Source organism: Carcharhinus amblyrhynchos, chromosome 2 (genome assembly GCF_965287045.1).
Source record: "Carcharhinus amblyrhynchos chromosome 2, sCarAmb.v2.hapA, whole genome shotgun sequence".
Classification (NCBI taxonomy): domain Eukaryota; kingdom Metazoa; phylum Chordata; class Chondrichthyes; order Carcharhiniformes; family Carcharhinidae; genus Carcharhinus; species Carcharhinus amblyrhynchos.
In genome coordinates, this window is record NC_137325.1 from 106761185 (window position 1) to 106778853 (window position 17669).

General features: G+C 38.6%; 1 protein-coding gene across 2 annotated transcripts in view; it reads right to left on the minus strand.

Moving 5' to 3' along the window:
* slc25a40 (solute carrier family 25 member 40) overlaps positions 1-17669 on the minus strand; it is a 58855-nt gene that overhangs the window by 4250 nt on the left and 36936 nt on the right. For both annotated transcript variants that reach the window (XM_080210648.1, XM_080210641.1), the window contains exons 6-9: positions 17383-17507; positions 8801-8974; positions 3975-4084; positions 760-838 (exon numbers count right to left, since the gene is read on the minus strand). In XM_080210648.1, coding sequence (XP_080066774.1) covers positions 760-838; positions 3975-4084; positions 8801-8974; positions 17383-17507 — 488 coding nt within the window. The remainder of the gene's footprint in view (positions 1-759; positions 839-3974; positions 4085-8800; positions 8975-17382; positions 17508-17669) is intronic.

Below are 17669 nucleotides of genomic sequence, written 5' to 3' on the forward strand. Positions count from 1 at the left end.
CACACAGTATTCTAAGTGTGGCCTTACCAATGTCTTGTACAACTTCAACAAGACATCCCAACTCCTGTATTCAGTGTTCTGACCGATGAAACCTAGCATGCCAAATGCCTTCACCACTCTGTGACTCCACTTTCAAGTGACTAATGAACATGCATACTTAGATCTCTCTGTTCTGTAAGTCTCCCCCAATGCCCTACCACTAACTAACTGAGTAAGTCCTACCCCAGTTCAATCTACCAAAATGTATTACCTCGCATTTGTCTAAATTAAACTCCATCTGCCATTCGTCAGCCCACTGGCCCAATTGATCAAGATCCCGTTGCAATTGAAGATAAGTTTCTTCACTATCCACTATGCCACCAATCTTGGTGTTATCGGCAAACTTACTAAGCAGGCCTCCTATATTCTCATCCAAATCATTAATATAAATGACAAATAACAATGAATCCAGCACTGAGGTACACTGCTGGTCACAGGCCTCCAATTTGAAAAACAACTCTCTACAACAATCCTCTGGCTTCTGTTAAGAAGCCAATTTTGTATCCATTTAGATACCTCATCCTGAATCCCGTGAGATTTAACCTTGTGCAACAACCTGTCATGCAGTACCTCGAAGGCCTTGCTAAAATCCACACAGACAACATCAACTGCACTGCCTTCAACTACCTTCTTGATTACCCCTTCAAATAACTCAATCAAATTTGTGAGACATGATTTTCAAACATGAGTTTCAAACAAAACTTTTAAAAAATGACATACGTGACACGCTCAGCTCTCCAAGTTCAATCTGTCTGTGAGTTTTCACCACATCAAATGGCAAGGTCAATACAGCTGCAATCTGAAAGAAATGGTCAAGTATTGGCAGCATACATTTGTATTCATTTCTATTCAAGTAATGTTTGAACTATTTTGATGAGGAAAAGACATCAGTTTGTGATTAGTTGTCTCTTATTACTCGTAGATGACGAACAAAAATGTGCTGAAAATACATCATCTGCTGCAAGATGCAAACACCCAGCCTTGTACATACACCACTCTATAGCTAGCTGCTGTGAGATTCACTATTAGACACAGTAATAGCTTTTCTATAGCTTTTTCTGCCTTCATGAAGGCTTTATGCACAACTAAGGGGAATGGGTGTCAAGCATTATTGAGGCTCTGATACATTATTAGAAAATGGTTGCCCAATTATACAAGTTTAACTGGCTGCACATGCCTGGAGAATGCTCAGTTCCCAGGGGCATCCTGCATCAAATATTCATCTCCATTAGCCTTGAGCAGGATTTCCTTAGCACCACTTGGTGAAGTTGGTGCCAATCCCAGCATAATCCTGAAAATAAGAAAGGAACAGAAGGCGATGACCATGGTGAATTGCAAGGTAACTGTAATCTGTCAAGAGACAGGTCAGTGTAGGTTTGGGGCTTGTAAAAGGATCTAGGCCAGAAAATACAAAAGGCATCTTTCCCCAAACATGTATCCCATTTGAGGTGTGCTATACTTAAGACATACATGGAGGAAAATTTATCACATTTTAGCACTGTAGATACCATACAACATAGGTTGAATGCAAAACTATATAGTGGTCCAATTTTAGAAATCGAATGGCAATCTCAGAATATTCATAAATAGGATATTTGATTACATTCTGATCTACTATGAAATGGTGTCAGGCTTGGATTCATAGCTCCTTTGTAATGCACTAAGAGATAAGAAGTAGATTGAGACTGCTTGACCATTCAATTTGACCAGGGCTGACATCTCTCTCAATGTCACTTTACAGCATAATCTCTGTATCCGCTGATGTCACTGGTCTCCAGAAATCCATCGATTTCTGTTTTGAACATGCTCAATAAATGAGCTCCCATGGCCCTCTGGGAATTCCATGGATTCACCACCCTCAATGAAGAAGTTCCTCTTCAGCTCAGTCTTCAATGCCTACCGCTTATCCTGAGGTTTTGTCCCCTAATTTTAGGCTCACCAGCAAGTGGAAACATTTTATCTCCAACCATCCTGTAAGAATTGTATAAATTTCAAGGCCCAATCTCTCCTCATATGACAATCTCAGAGATTAATGTGGTGAACCTCCACTGCACTCCAATGGCAAATATGCTCTTCCTTAGACAAGGGGACCAAAACTGTGCTTGAACTCGAGACAAGGTCACATAATAACTAAATAAACTGCAACACGGGATCCTTCCTTCTGCACTCAAATTCCTTTGCAGTGAAGGCCAATATATCATTTGCCTTCCTAATTGGTTGCTCCTCTTGAATGCTAGCTTTTAGTGACTCAGAACTGTTTCATAACGAGATAAGCAAAGAGACATTTCTTGAGAAAACATTCCTTAGCTCTGTTCTGAAGATACAGAAGTTAAAATACAGCATGCATTTGTAAACCTACAGACCACTGCTCACTATACAGCAACGTGACTTTTGAAGAGTTAAATTTGGTCAACTTTAAATTAGACTGCACCTACTGATCTCAAACTGGTACAGAGCAGATGGTACAATGAAATATAAAGCACATAAACTCTAGAGTTAATTAAATGGCAACAAATGATATAGATTTTGAAAATGTCTGCATCTCAAGAATTAGCAGTAGGATCAATGGTTTGGATTTTATAGTCGTCGGTAAAGTGGTGGCGCACAGAGACAGCTTGAGGAAAACTGGCAATCAAAAATCTCAGTGACATGGATTTTACTTGTCATAATATTAAAATTTGGTTCTGGCATTAACTGTAGGAAACTTCTGGAGTTCAATGATGATGTCATCAAGCAATCAATCACACTGAAGGATTCTCAGACAGCAACCAGGAAGAAAATGCACTGGTCATCCTTCATTTTTTAATCATTTTACAGTGAGAAATTAAGATGGGGACACATACATGGGATTAAGATAGTTCAAAATATCATAAAAAAACACTAAAATCTTAAAATTGGGGAATGATGGGGGAAATTTGGCATTCCACAATAGAAAATTAAATTTTACAAGGCTAGAGAGGATATATAACAGTAATTATACCTTGGAACCCCATTAAAAATCCAGTTACACCTATTCAACCAGATGCAACATCTAGGGGGTTTTAGCAGCAAGATAAAGAGCATACAAGGTAGAACTCTGTGTTGATTCAAGTGACTCCCACGTGCGGCGACTGCAATATACCCTAATGAACAGTAGGGAATCACTGATAGCAACTTTTTGATTTCCATGTCAACTTCATAGCTAACAGTGGCAAATGCCGACTACAACTCCAAAATCCAGGCCAATTTATTTTTTAGATCTTGTATGTATACATGATGAGACCACATTTGTGAAACAGATTGCAATTTTGGATCTTCTAGTGTGGAATTTCCAATCTCCACTGTATCTTCAGCAGAAACACTGGAGAAAGAGTGCAAAAGGTTACGTCAGCCATTTCTCCAGAAGTTACAGCTATCATGGCACACAATCAAAAGAAATTTTATGAAAATTTCAGGTGCCTTTCGCTAGAGAGGCATTAATTTCATTTGGCCATCAGGGACAGGGGAGGAACCATAAAGGCTTGTTGGGCCGAAGGGCCTGTTTCCTGTGCTGTGTTGTTCTTTGAGTGCAACTACAGGCTTCAGAGAAATTTTGTATAACTTTCTCAGAACATGCCAGGTTTTCAACATTCATGGTGATGTTCAAAGTTAATAAACTATTAGCATTTGAATACTAAAACAAATTGATAAAGGCTATGAAGTACTAATGTAAAGGGGCATGTAAAATGTTTTAAATGATGAGGTATAATTTAATTTTTGATAGATAATAGTAATATTCTTGGTCAAATGTTTTAAGATTAACCACAATAAAAAAAATTACAATTCAACATTTTAAAGATAAATTTAAAGATTTTGTCGATCGAGATTTAAGGAGAAAAACATCTGATTTCAATGTTCTACCTAAAATTGCCTAGTATACCTATAGGCAATATTTATGTAACTAGAGTCAGACTTACTGCGCCTGATGATGCTCCTGAGGAAAAACTGATCGTTAATGTAGGTTCACTGACATTGTATCTCTTGCATAACTGGTTCTTCATCAGTTCATAATTAAACCAGTAAATTGCTGTGGGGACACATAGTTAAATTAAACATCTATTGCAAAACTCTCCCATTTGCAGGCAACACACCTTCTTATTACAGACCAATTATGCTTCTAATCAAAGTACAAATAGAATAATGTGCAAATCCACCAGTCATTTTCAATTCATTTTCAGACAAATGCTCAGTATGATTTAATTGCTGAGGGGAAATTAAAACACTGGTGCATTTAATCTTTTGTAAATGACTAACATTTAGTTACTTACATTGCATTACTGGTCTAATTCAAGCTATAACTTAGTGAACATCTGAGAACACAATCAATGCTGCCATTTCTCTTAGCAAAAATTAAGATTATGCCTTCCTCTTGCAATCTGACAAACGTTCTTATTTTAAGAAGCTTTTGAGTTAGAGATCGAGTTATTTTTTAGATGAATCAAAGTTAGAGCATGAGAAATGAGACAAAGAAATTAGAAGATTCAGCACAGAGGTGTAAATAAGAAAATATACATTGTTCCATGTAACTTCAAGTGCCAGATCATTGATGATAAATTAAATGTTCAAAAATACTGCTATCCTATTTTATTTGATCTATAAAAATCTATTTCTGTGACACTGGTGATATATCTTTAAACTGTCCTGAAGGAATGTATTCATTAAGGTTTCCTTTAAACAATTCCGCTGCAAAAGTTTCAAAAGTAGTAATATTTTTAGAAGGTGAGTAAAATATATTATCAATTAATTTAAAATATCCACTTTCCTTTACGTGGTTAATGTTGAGTATTTCTCCCAAAGTGGTATCTTTCTTCATCTCTTTCCATTGGCAAAGTTCCGGAAGACTGGAGGACGGCTAATGTTGTTCCGTTGTTTAAGAACGGTAGCAAAGAGAAGGGGAATTACAGACCAGTGAGCCTGACATCAGTGGTGGGTAAGTTATTAGAGGGGATTCTGAGGAGCAAGATCTACCAACATTTAGATAGTCAAGGTCTGATTAGGGATAGTCAGTTACAGCTTTCTGCGTCAGAAGTCATGTCTGATAAATCTTTTAGAGTTTTTCAAAGAGATAACCAAAATAATGGATGAGGATAGGGCAGTAAATATTGTCTAAATTAACTTTAGCAAGGCCTTTGACAAGTCCCACATGGTAGCTTAGTCTGGAAGGTTAGCTAATTGGATTCAAAATTGGCTTGACAGTAGGAAGCAGAGGGTGTGGTAGAAGGTTGTTTCTCAGACCAGAGGCCTGTGACTAGTTGTGTGCCTCAGGTCGGTGTTGGGACTCTAGGTATTCATTATTTAAATGATTTGGATGTGAATTCTCAAGGCATGGTTAGTAAGTTTGCAGATGTTAAATTAGGAGGTATTGCTGATAGTGAAGAAGGTTTTCAAAAAATACAGGGGGATCTTGATCAGTTAGGGAGGTGGGCCGAGAATTGGCAAATGGATTTCAATACAGATAAGCACGAGGTTGCATTTTGGAAGATCAAACCACGGTAAAACTTATATAGTGAATGGTAGGACCCTGGGGTATGTTGAGAAACAGAAAGGCCTAAGATTGTAAGTACATAGTTCGTGAAAAGTGATGTCACAGGGAGACAGGGTGGTGAAGAAGGTGTTTAGCACACTAGCCTTCAGCAATCAGGACATGCAGATTAGGAATTGGGACATTATGTTACAGTTGTATAAATCATTGGTGAGGCCACACTTGAGTATTGTGTACCATTTTGGTCACCCTGTTACAGTTCAAAGAAGATTCACAAGGATATGGCCAGGACTACTGGGGTTGAGTTATAGGGAGAGGTTGACTCAGCTAGGATTTATTCCTTAGAACATAGGGGAATGAGGGGTGATCTTATTGAGGTGTATAAAATCATGAAGGGCATAGAAAGGATGAATGCAGTCTTTTTCTCAGGAAAGGGGAATTGAAAACTACAGGACATAGATTTGAGGTGAGAGGGGAAAGATTTAAAAAGGAACATGAGGGACAATTTCTTCACGAAGAGGGTGGTGCATATATGGAATGAGTTGTCAGTGAAAGTGGTTGAGGCAGGTACAATAGCAACATTTAAAAAAACATTTGGATAACTACATGGATGGGAAAGGATTAGAGGAATATGGGCCAAACACAGGCAATTGGGACTAGCTAGGAGGGCACCATGGTCAGCGTGGACTGATTGGGCCGAAGAGCCTGTTTCCATGCTGTATTACTCTATGACTCTATCTACCAGAAACGGTACAATGGAAGCCACCAGAGCTAGGGTGATTGTGAAATGGTACGAACATCCTGAAGTTCTGCTCGATTACTCTTTTGGTGAAGTATTTATGATGTATTTTATATTAGGAAAATAAATAAATGTAATAGATTCTGCCACAGGGAAGACGGAACAGAACGTAAAAGAATTGAGCCTGATAGACCACTAGTCTTTTCTCATCCCCCGTGAAGTTTTACATTCTTTATTTTTCAGTTCTGCTACTTTTACCAAATAGCAGACAAAAAGTTCTTTGGGACAAAGAACATCATTTTACTTAAGGAATCAGAATTTATACCCATTATTCTCAATGGTTCCATGATTGCGTGTATTTCTTGAAGTCTACTTTGTTTGCTGTATATTTCTAGAAACAGAAAGTGAAAGCTATTTCTAAAACAGTAATTAAAAAAAAATTTGAAAGATTAGAGATGTTTCGGTGGTCAAAACAATAGGGCGGCACAATGGTTCGCATTGTTGCCTCACAGCGCAAGGGGCCCAGTTTCAATTCTGGCCTCAGGTCACCTTCTGTGTGGAGTGTGCATGTTCTGTTTATCTCTGAGTTTCCTCCAGGTGCTCCAGTTTCTTCTCACAGTCTAAAGATGTGTGGGTTAGGTTAATTGGCCATGCTGAATTCCCCTTTGGTCTCAGGGGGACTAGCAAGGTAAATGCTTCAGGTAGTGCTTGGGTGAGATTGTTGTCAGTGCAGGCTTGATGGGCCTAATGGCCTCTCAACACCGTAGGGCATCTGTGGATTCTGTGGAAGTGTTTTTGTTTTAATTACAGTTGTTTAAAGGACACAAATCAATTTCCTACAACACCTCACTTTTTATCAAAAGGACAAGAATGTACTAAGAGGAATGGAAAAATTTAAACGGAAAGAAATTTTTTTCCCCCCACACAACTGAATGCACTTTTAATTAGAGATCATTTGGATCTATCCTAGGAATCATAGATCTAAATAATAATAGCTTAACTTGAAATGCTGAAATAGTTTCATCGAGCAAATCTGTGTTTAAAACAAATCTTCCTATAGCAAATGAATTGAGCAGAACAATGGTATTGCTAAAGATTTCAATATTTGCCTTCACAAGTCACCACAGATTTGGATAAAAGCAAATTACTGTGGATGCTGGAATCTGAAACAAAAACAGAAAATACTAGAAAGTCTCAGCAGGTTTGACAGCATCTTTGGAAAGAGAACGGAGCTAAAGTTTTGAGTCCAGATGACTCTTCATCAAATTCATAGATTTGGAATTTGACTATGAACAAATAATGCTAATTTTCCTTTTGACAGTTTTCTCTCCTTCTTCCTGCTCACCTGGAGTTGACTGTTATTAGATAGTAACTCCAAGAGCACCAGCTGCCCTCAACTATTTTCACCTTTAACTACCATCAGTACGGCCAACCCAAGTAACACAGCAATAGTTTAGTTCAATTTTAATCTGATGACTTAGGTGATACTTTAAACCAAGGTTCAATTGGATTCAAAAGATCTAATGACATGGCTCAAAAAACAAGTTTTCTTGGTGACCTCATCAACATCTATTTCTGAATCAATGTCACCAAATAGATTTTCAAATAATTTATTTAATTTTGTTTGTGGAACTTTGCTGGAATTACTACTATTAGATAAATTAGGTTGGAGTTGTTCTCTCTGTCTGGAATTAAGATTCAAAACGTAGTGTCTTTATTGCACATCATTTAAGAGGGAATGACACTTACAGGCAATATGAACAATGATACGAAGGTTGCAGAAGACCTCAAGTTACAATTGCTGAAATTTTCCACTTCCAACCACTCTCCCTGGGTCTTCAATAACTTCCTTTTATGAGTTCAACTACATTGTGTGGGATTCTCCGATCTAGTTTGCCTCGTCCCTGCTGCCAGCAAGAATGGAGATTTGGCACTCAGCAAAAGTGCTATTCACTGCAGTGGCACCGGAGAAACCCAGCGAAGTCTGAGGTTTCGGCAATAGAATCAACTCCACCATTGTTTTATAGTTGGCTTAAGGCACCAAGTCAGAATTTTAGAGAGTGGGGTTTAGAATTCATGTCAGACTTGAAAATAAGTGCACTAGGGTGCGGTGAGAAAAAAAAACTTCCCTTGCAACTTCTATGCTGCTTGCTAATAATTTGGCCAGGCAGCCACAAGGCCATACCACTCACTGTGCATCGATGTGGTGGAGGAGTCAAAGAACACTACCTAAGGTGAGCAAGCAAAGGAAGAAAAAGGAAGGAGTCACCGAAGTTCTCTGATGCTGCACTAGAAGACTTGAAACAGGCAAATGGAGATTGTTGACTGAGTCAGTGACAGGAAAATCAAGAACATGGCTACAATACAAGGAAATAAATTTAACAAATTAACTAAAGTTAAGGAAAGCTTACTTTCTAAAGCTTCCAATCAATTACTTTATGACACAGATTTTCCCAGAAACGGTAACGCTCTGAGCACTTGACTTTTAAAAAAATTATACAGATACCTTTTATGAGACTAACCTGAGAATGGTACATCTCTAAGCACTGTAGGAGCCCAGCCCCTCCAGAGGGACAGCCAGCCATCTTGTGCCACTGCAACCCGAACAACGCTACCCATCTCACGATATGTCAGCTTACGAGACTGACTCTTTGTTCTGATTAATTCCAAGGGGCTTATGACAGTAACTGCACCCACTGAAATACAAGAAAACACTGAAGGGTTATGAAAATGAACTCTACTTGCTATACAAAATCAAGAGTAGTACCTTGGAACTACTTCAAATCTTCTTCAATTCCAAAGTTTTGATTATAATACAATTACTGTGAAATAATTTATCGACACTGCTTTTTATGTAAATCGTACTCTATTACTTCTCAAAATATAAACTCTCTCAAACTCTAGGCTGCACTTCTATATAGGTATACAGAATTGTTGTGACTATAAACACACATTTCATTGATTCAGCTGTGTGTTCCAATATTAAAACTTCCAAAAAAGCTACCAAACATAACTGTAAAATCACTGCAGGCACCAGCAACATAGTACATATGTTAGATACAGCATTATTAAAAAATACTATTCCTTACTAAAATATAGATGAAAATACTACAGGCACCTGAATTTAGCAGCAAAACAAAAAAAAAATCACACTGCAACTTAAAATGGTTCAATCATTTAAGTTTTGAACAATGCAGTTCATTAAAGCAATAGAAGCTTTTGATGAAAGCAAATTACTGCAGATGCTAGAATCTGAAACAAAAACAGAATTTTGGAAAATCTCAACAGGTCTAACAGCATCTGTGGAGAGAGGAGAGAGCCAATGTTTCAAGTCTGGATGACTCTTCAAAGCTTTTGATGCATTAGTTAGTTCTAACAACCTTCACTCTGTTGTGATGAAATGGTTTCAAAGCTTTTAAGTGTTTTTACCCCTAAATGAAAAAGAAACCAAGTCCAGATTAATTGGATTTCTAATAAATCAGCCTCAATCTTAGGTTGCTAAGAAAATGGAAGCAGATCGGAAAAAAAATACAAACACCAGGTTAGGAAGTCAAATTTTAGCCAGTGGTCCGAACAACTGTGAATACTGGGCAAATGGTCCAAGCACGCTGTTGATCTGGGTGCTTTTGAAAAAAAAACAGAAGTAATCATATTTCTAGGGTATTACAGTGTGATTGGATGTGGGTGACTCTGGGGAAGATATGCCTTTAGGACTGTCTTGAACCAAGTAAAAGAGGTTATGCAGAAATGTCCCTTTTTGGTGATAATCTTTTCTGTGCAACTCAATGGAGTAAAACTGCTGTCACAGGCTACTTGGTGATCAAATCCTGGTGAAGAAGAGTGGAATGAGGAATAGTATATTTTAAAATAATGGTATTATGTTCTTGGTATCAACAGTAATTTTACTGTCTCATTTAGTTTATTTGTATTTTCAGTTGTTTTAGTACTGAGATACTAAAGTCCTGAACTGATCTAATGCACACTTGTAGTTAAAATAATCCTGTACATCTACATCAGAAAGTTGCCTAATATCTGAGAATTTATGTTTTGAGAAGTAATAGGGTACGATTTAACTCAGATTCACAAAACAGGTGTGGAGAAAATATTTAATATTTATAGTAATTGCAATTACTCCACTGTACGTACATAGTCCAAGTTTGAGTTGTACAGAAGAGGTGGGAGAACGACTGCCTTATAGGTGAGAACCTTGGTGTCATTATGAATATTGCAGACATCAAACTCTCTCATCCTGAGGCATCGCTCATAGATTGGATATGATATTGGGACTCCACATCGACATCAACCTTAGTTAAGAGATGGCTTCCCAGATAGGGAAAATGTTCCACGTTTGGGAGGGTCGCTTTGATGATCTTGATGATAGAGAGACCAGATCTTGCCCTGGACTTCAGGTTGAAACCAAGACCGATTGTTTGGTATGCTTCCATGAGGGTGTCAAGCATGGCTTGAAGATTCTCTTCTGATAACGTGGGGATGGTGATGTCATCTACATATTGAAGTTCTACAAGTCATATCAGTGATGTTTTCTTCTTGAATTTCAACCCTGGTGAAATACCATCAATGCTGACCAAGATGGATTCTTCTTACCAGCTGGGAGGACAGACGTGCTAATATCAGCATCCTTGAAGGAGCCAAGAGCACCAGCAATGAGGCCATGATCATCTGAAACCAACTCTGGCCTTGTGCTTAGGATGTCAGAGTCCTGACTGCCAAAACAAATTTTCTTTGTACAGTTCAAGGGCCCCTCCAGAACAAAAAGGACAAAGGAAATGCTTCAAAGATACCCTGAAGCTTACCTCAAGAAATGCAACATAGATATCAATATCTGGACACCCTTGCTCAGAAGAGAGCTAATTGGAGGGACCTTCTGACTGAAAGGACACAATTCTTCAAGGACATGCAATGTCAAAAGGAGGTCTGGAATAGGAGCCTGAGAAAAGAATACCAGTGACTGGAGTCCAGGTTCTGAATCCACGTCCCTCCCAGAGACACCTGCCAAGTGTGTGGTCTAAAATGCAGCTCTAGGATTGGCACGCAAGCACCCACAGGACCCATGACCAGTAACACAGAGTTTCTTAAGTCGACAATCATATTTGTTAGCGAGTTATTGTCAAAGGAAAAGAAATTATTTCATTGGAGAAAGATAGATTTGTAAAGGAGTTTAGGGACTGCAAGTGGTGCCATTAGTGCTGGGGGAATGGCCAGTAAATCTGAAAGAGTTATTTTTGTTGTTATTTGTTGTATAAATACAGCTATTTATAGAGTAATTTATAGTTTCTATTGAATCCAATTTGCCCGTTCATTCAAATTTAGTTTCGGTTTAATTTGATTGTTACAGTAAAAGTAATTAAAGAGAGATTTTCTCCATCAGTTTACTCACTGGTTTCATTTGGAAAGTTTGGTTCTTTTACACTATTGGTCTCCACTGGCACCATTGCACCTTTTAATTTAAAGCACGGTTAATTTTATAGTCAGGTCTCTACAATGAACAGACCAACTTCCTACTAGGAAAGCTTCCTAAGATGCGTATGCTTTTAATAACCATTAAATAACTTCCAAAACTTTTAGATGAAAGTAACGTATATAAATTTTTCAATTTTGGGGGGTGGATTTCAACTTTGAATGATGGTCCAAAATGAGTGACAGCGAGTTGGCAGCCCATTTACTAACTACCAGTTTTACATTAGCACGAAGTTAATACTGCCACCTTGTGGCATTTTCATAACCAATGCTCAATTCATTTCTTTTAAGCCTGGTCTCTCTGGTTCCCATACCAACCTTTTGGAGAACTGCTTATAAAAAGTACAGTTCAAACATTTCCCCAGGGGAATAGGGAAATATCCTATGGATTACTGATTCTCCAGACTTCAAGCATACTGCATTAGGAAGGAACTTCATAATTTCAAGACATCATCTTTTTGTCAATGAGTTAACTGAATGCCATTTAACTTAGCTGTAGACAAAATTCTTGCTTTATTTCTTTAAAAACCGCATTAAAACACATTAAGCTAATTATTAATTGCCTACCAACTGTCCTTACCCTTCTCTGGAAGGTGGCAATGTCGTGCCTTTGTTTAAAAAGGGGTGCAGGGAAAAGCCTGGGAGCTACAGGCCTGTGAGTCTCACACCTGTGGGGGACAGTATTTTGAGAGACAGGATCTACAGGCATATCGAGACGTAAAGACTGATTACGGACAGTCAGCATGGCTTTGTGAGTGAAAAATTGTGTCTCTCAAATTTGATTGAGTTTTTTGAAGAGGTAACTAAGAAGTTAGATGAGGGCAGTGCAGTTGATGTTGTCTACATGGATTTTAGCAAGGCCTTTGACAAGGTATCACATGGTAGTTTTATTTGATTGGATTGAATTGGAATAAAAACAAGTCCATTCAGAGTCTCAACAAGTTGAGACATTCTCGATCCAAGCTGACAAGACAGGGCTCTCCTCCTGTCTTGGGCTTGATCTACATGATCCAAGCTGATTGGAGTAGGCATAGCTCCTCCTCCAAGGTTTGATCTCATTTAGGTTAAATCTCACAGGATCCAGGGCAAGGTAGCCAAATGGATACAGAATTGGCTTGATGACAAAAGATGGTTGTTTTTCAAACTGGAGGCCTGTGACCAGGGGTGTGCTTCAGGGATCAGTGCTGGGTCCACTGTTATTTGTCATTTATATTAATGATTCGGATGAGAATATAGGAGGTATGGTTAGTAAGTTTGCAGATGACACCAAGATTGGTAGCATAGTGGACAGTAAAGAAGGTTATCTTGGATTGCAATGGGTTCTTGATCAATCGGGCTGTGGACTGACGAATGGCAGATGGAGTTTAATTCAGATAAATGCGAGGTGATGCATTTTCGTAGATTGAACCAGGGCAGGACTTACTCAGTTAATGGTAGGGCATGGGGAGAGTTACAGAACAAAGAGATCTAGGGGTACAGGTTCATAGCTCCTTGAAAGTGAAGTCACAGGTGGACAAAGCGGTGAAGAAGGCATTCAGCATGCTTGGTTTCATTGGTCAGAATACTGAATACAGGAATTGGGATGTCTTGAAGTTGTACAAGACATTGGTAAGGCCATACTTGGAATACTGTGTACAGTTCTGGTCACTCTATTGTAGAAAGGATATTATTAATCTAGACAGCGTGCAGAAGGATGCTACCAGGACTTGATAGTTTGAGTTGTAAGGAGAGGTTGGATAGACTGGAGCGTAGAAGACTGAGGGGTGATCTTACAGAAGTCTATAAAATCATGAGGGGCATAGATCAACTAAATAGTGAATATTTTTTCTCAAAGGTAGGGGAGTCTAAAGCTATAAGGCATACGTTTAAGATGAGAAGGGAGGTATACATGAAAGGGTCCAGAGGGGCAGTTTTTTTTTTACACAGAGGGTGGTGAGTGTTTGGAACAAGCTGCCAGAGGCAGTAGTAGAGGCAGATATAATTTTATCTTTTACAAAGCGTTTAGACAGTTACATGGGTAAGGTGGGTATAGAGGGATATGGTCCAAATGCAGGCAATTGGGACTAGCTTAGGCATTTAAAAAAAAGGCAGCATGGACAAGTTGGGCTGAAGGGCCTGTTTCCATGCTGTAAATCTTTATCACTCTAGATAGTGCTCCCATGCTTCTGCTGCCCTAGTCCTCCCATGCTTCTGCTGCCCTAGTCCTCCCAGGTGGTAGAGATTGAAGGATTGGAATATACGGCAACAAGTATCCCAATACAGCTCGTCAGCTCTAGGCTGGGAAAATGTTGGTTTGCAGCATCATTTCTGCTCTTCTTGGACTCACAGTATAATTTTAATACTTATCTGTATAGGCGTTTCTGGTATACCTCATTGACTGAAGCATCCACATCAGACTCTCAGTCGTGTAGAGTTAAATTGGCAGTCAGGTCTTAAATATAATCAAAGAACAGGCAGCACATTGGCACAGTGGTTAGCACTGCTGCCTCACAGCATCAGAGGCATGGCTTGGGTCACTGACCGTGTGGAGTCTGCACGTTCTCCCCATGTCTACGAGAGTTTCCTCTAGATGGTCTGTTTCCTCCCACAGTCTGAAAGATCATAGAACCCTACAGTGCAGAAAGAGGCCCTTCAGCCCATTGAGTCTGCACCGAAAACAATCCCACCCAGGCCCTACCCCCATATACCTACATATTATACACACTAATGCCTCTAATCTACGCATCCCTGGATACTACCAGATGTGCTGGTTAGGTGCACTGGCCATCTAAATTCTCCCTTACTGTACCTGAATGCTGGAACATGGCAAATAAGTGGATTTTCACAGCAACTTCATTGCTGTGTTAGGTAAGCCTAGTTGTGCCTAAATAAATAGCAAACCTTAATTTGCATAGATAAGCATCTGCCACCATCATAGTACCACGGCTGGAGATAAAACTATGAGAATCCACACACCGATGTTAGCATTTTACTTTAACTGTCCTTTGCAGAATTGTGGTTAAATAATGCCAGGATTTCAAAATTAACAACAGTCTGCAAGAAACAGAATTGATCCAAGATGGATCTTGAGTTGCAAATGTACTGCTTTGTTTTTATAGCAATTAACAATGGTTTCATGGTCATCGTTGGACTTTTAATTTCAAATTGCACCATCTGCCATAGTGGAATTTGAGCCTGGGTCACCAGATCATTGCCTTGGCCATCTGGATTATTAGCCCAGTGATGACAGATACCATTCTGCCACCTCCTCTCCCGAGCCCATTATTAATTCTTGGCTGAGGTCCAAAAGCTGTTGAATGATTTATGTCAGAAAGGGGCTGTGTTCTCATTTGACAGTTTTAAGAGTGTATTAAAGGATTATCTATATTTGATGTGTTAAGTCAGTAAGTATTTATTTATTTTTGCAATAGACAGCAAATTTAAATTTTTCAATGGTTTTAAATTAATTCCTTTGCAGCACCAAATGTGTTTGAACAGCAGCATTATTAGTTTTTAGAAGTTCATTGTTTTCATCTCCATTTCAAAGACATTTTGATCTCTGGATGAGTGGTTTTGGAGAATACACCAAGGGCACAGGGAATATCAGTTGGTATGAAAGGTTAAGAAGTTAGGTTCATGGAGCATTAGAACAATGTTGGGAGCTAGGCTGCTGTCTTTGAGAAGAATCTTCTAACCAGCCTGGTTCTGCACCTACATGACTTTCACATTACACAATGGCTTACAAAACCTGACCACTCTCTGTCTACAACTCGAGTTAAAAATATGGAGGAATGCTGTTTGAAGGTGAGATGGCATTTTGGAAAGTACAAAAAGGTGCGACTTGTGTTTTATTGTTCTTACATAAAAATTCAGCCAGAAATGTTGAATCTGCAACCTGTTGATTCATTTAGAACACAGCAATCACTGAGTCACTAGAAGAGATAGCTTGTAACCTGAAAGCTTACAGACTAATATTTATCCAGCTTCAGCCGAGTTGGGATGCTGAGGTCTGCCACATCAGCAGTCTTTTTTCTATTTATTCCTTCATGGCATGTGGGCATTGCTGGCTAGGTCAACAGTTTATTGTCTGTCTCTAATTGCCTTTGAAAAGGTGGTGATGAGCTACCTTCTTGTGTTTGCAGTAGCCAAGGTGGTAAATGCATAATGGGTAGGTGCCATTTACAACTTGTATTAAATTAGACTTCCTTGCACCAGTTTTCTGAAAATAAAACTATGGCATGAAGGTTCAATTCTGTACCAGAACATCACCAGAAACATGCACAATACCATATTATTTCAGGCACTCTACAAGCTTTCCTGCTTTCAGTATAAGATAAGAATGATCACCCTTCAATAAGAGGTCTAATGTCTGTTTCAGAATATCATTCACAAATTATCACAAAGAATAGACAGAGCTTGTATTATGAGCTCTGATCAGTTTTTTTGGTTCTACAATGAACTTAAAAGGGACTGCTGGAAACTAACACTAGGCAAGTTGCAACCTTCAAACTTCATAAAATTTACTTGAATGTGCAGCCAAAAGAAATTCATTTAAAGCCATTCAAAAAATCTTAGGATCACCTTCATCCAAGACCCACCTGAGGACCTGCCAACTTCACAACAACCTGAAATTCATCTGTGCTTCACTGCAAGAGACATGTTTATAGAAGACATCCATAACTGTCCAAACTTAATGAAGCCAGATCCTTGTTATATTTATGAAACTTGACCCGGGGTTGTGGTACAATTGTACAAAACTTTATTCGGTCTTCAACGTTACACGCTGATATTACTTGTTGTTTTCTTCTTCACAATACTTACAAATTTCACAACTTTTACAACTCCTCTCAGAGGCAGGGCTGAGGGAGTGTCAGTTCCTAACATGGATTGGTTGCAACATGCCACAGTGGGACGTTACCCCCACTGATTAAGATATACACCCAATCACATACAACGCATTATGTTTTTGGTGATGTTGGTTATTGAGTAACTGAACTTGTGTTGTCTTTTACGTATACTTTAACTTAGTTCCACAACACCACAGCAGTTGTAGACAATTAGCGGGACCTGGCAAGTCTCGTTTCAATGTTTGACCTTTGGCAATGTATTGAGGTTTAAATCAAGTTTCAACATATAGCTCAGCAATTCTTTCACATCAGCAATATAATACGCACACAGGTTTGGTTCCTCTTCTGATTGTTATTAATGAATAAAACTGCTTGCATATAACAATCTACACCTGCATACTCAATATCAATCATGCCTCAAGCCAACCTATTTTGAGATAGAAATCATTCTATGCATCCAGTTCATATCGGGCAAGCACTGTGAATAGACTTCTACCCCATGAAATTTCTGACAAGAAAGAAAATACAGGAATCATGACCACTTCCGGACAAGGAAACATTTGGCATGTAGATTTGCAATTATCTGTTTAGCGTTTGGTCAGGCATCATGCAGGATTAAAAACATACAATTTTGCTCTGTCCAGCAGAATTAATCCTAATGCCACCTGACTTAGAGCAATTTGGATATTGAAAGCAATACTAGAGTGTAACCTATGCCTGTCACTAACTACTCTGTTATCTTAGAGCATTGATAGAATTAACAAAAAGTTCAGTAATGTTCACATACAATTAAAACTTACCACGAGCTGAAGCTCCGGCTAGCAATGGAATATAGATGCTATCATGTTGCAGTTGGTACTTCAGAAAGCTCCGTAATTGATCATAACAAGTGAAATAAATAACTGTTGCAGGCACCGCCATTATTCTGCAAGATAATATTTTGGGAAATTAACCAGTCTGATTTTAAGTATGTCAATGTCATATTGCTATTAATTTTTCTTTATATTGTGATATTAACCTTTAACATTTGTCAAATATACAAGTATGGTATCTTAAAATAGCTAATAAAAGCATAACGCTTTCAAGT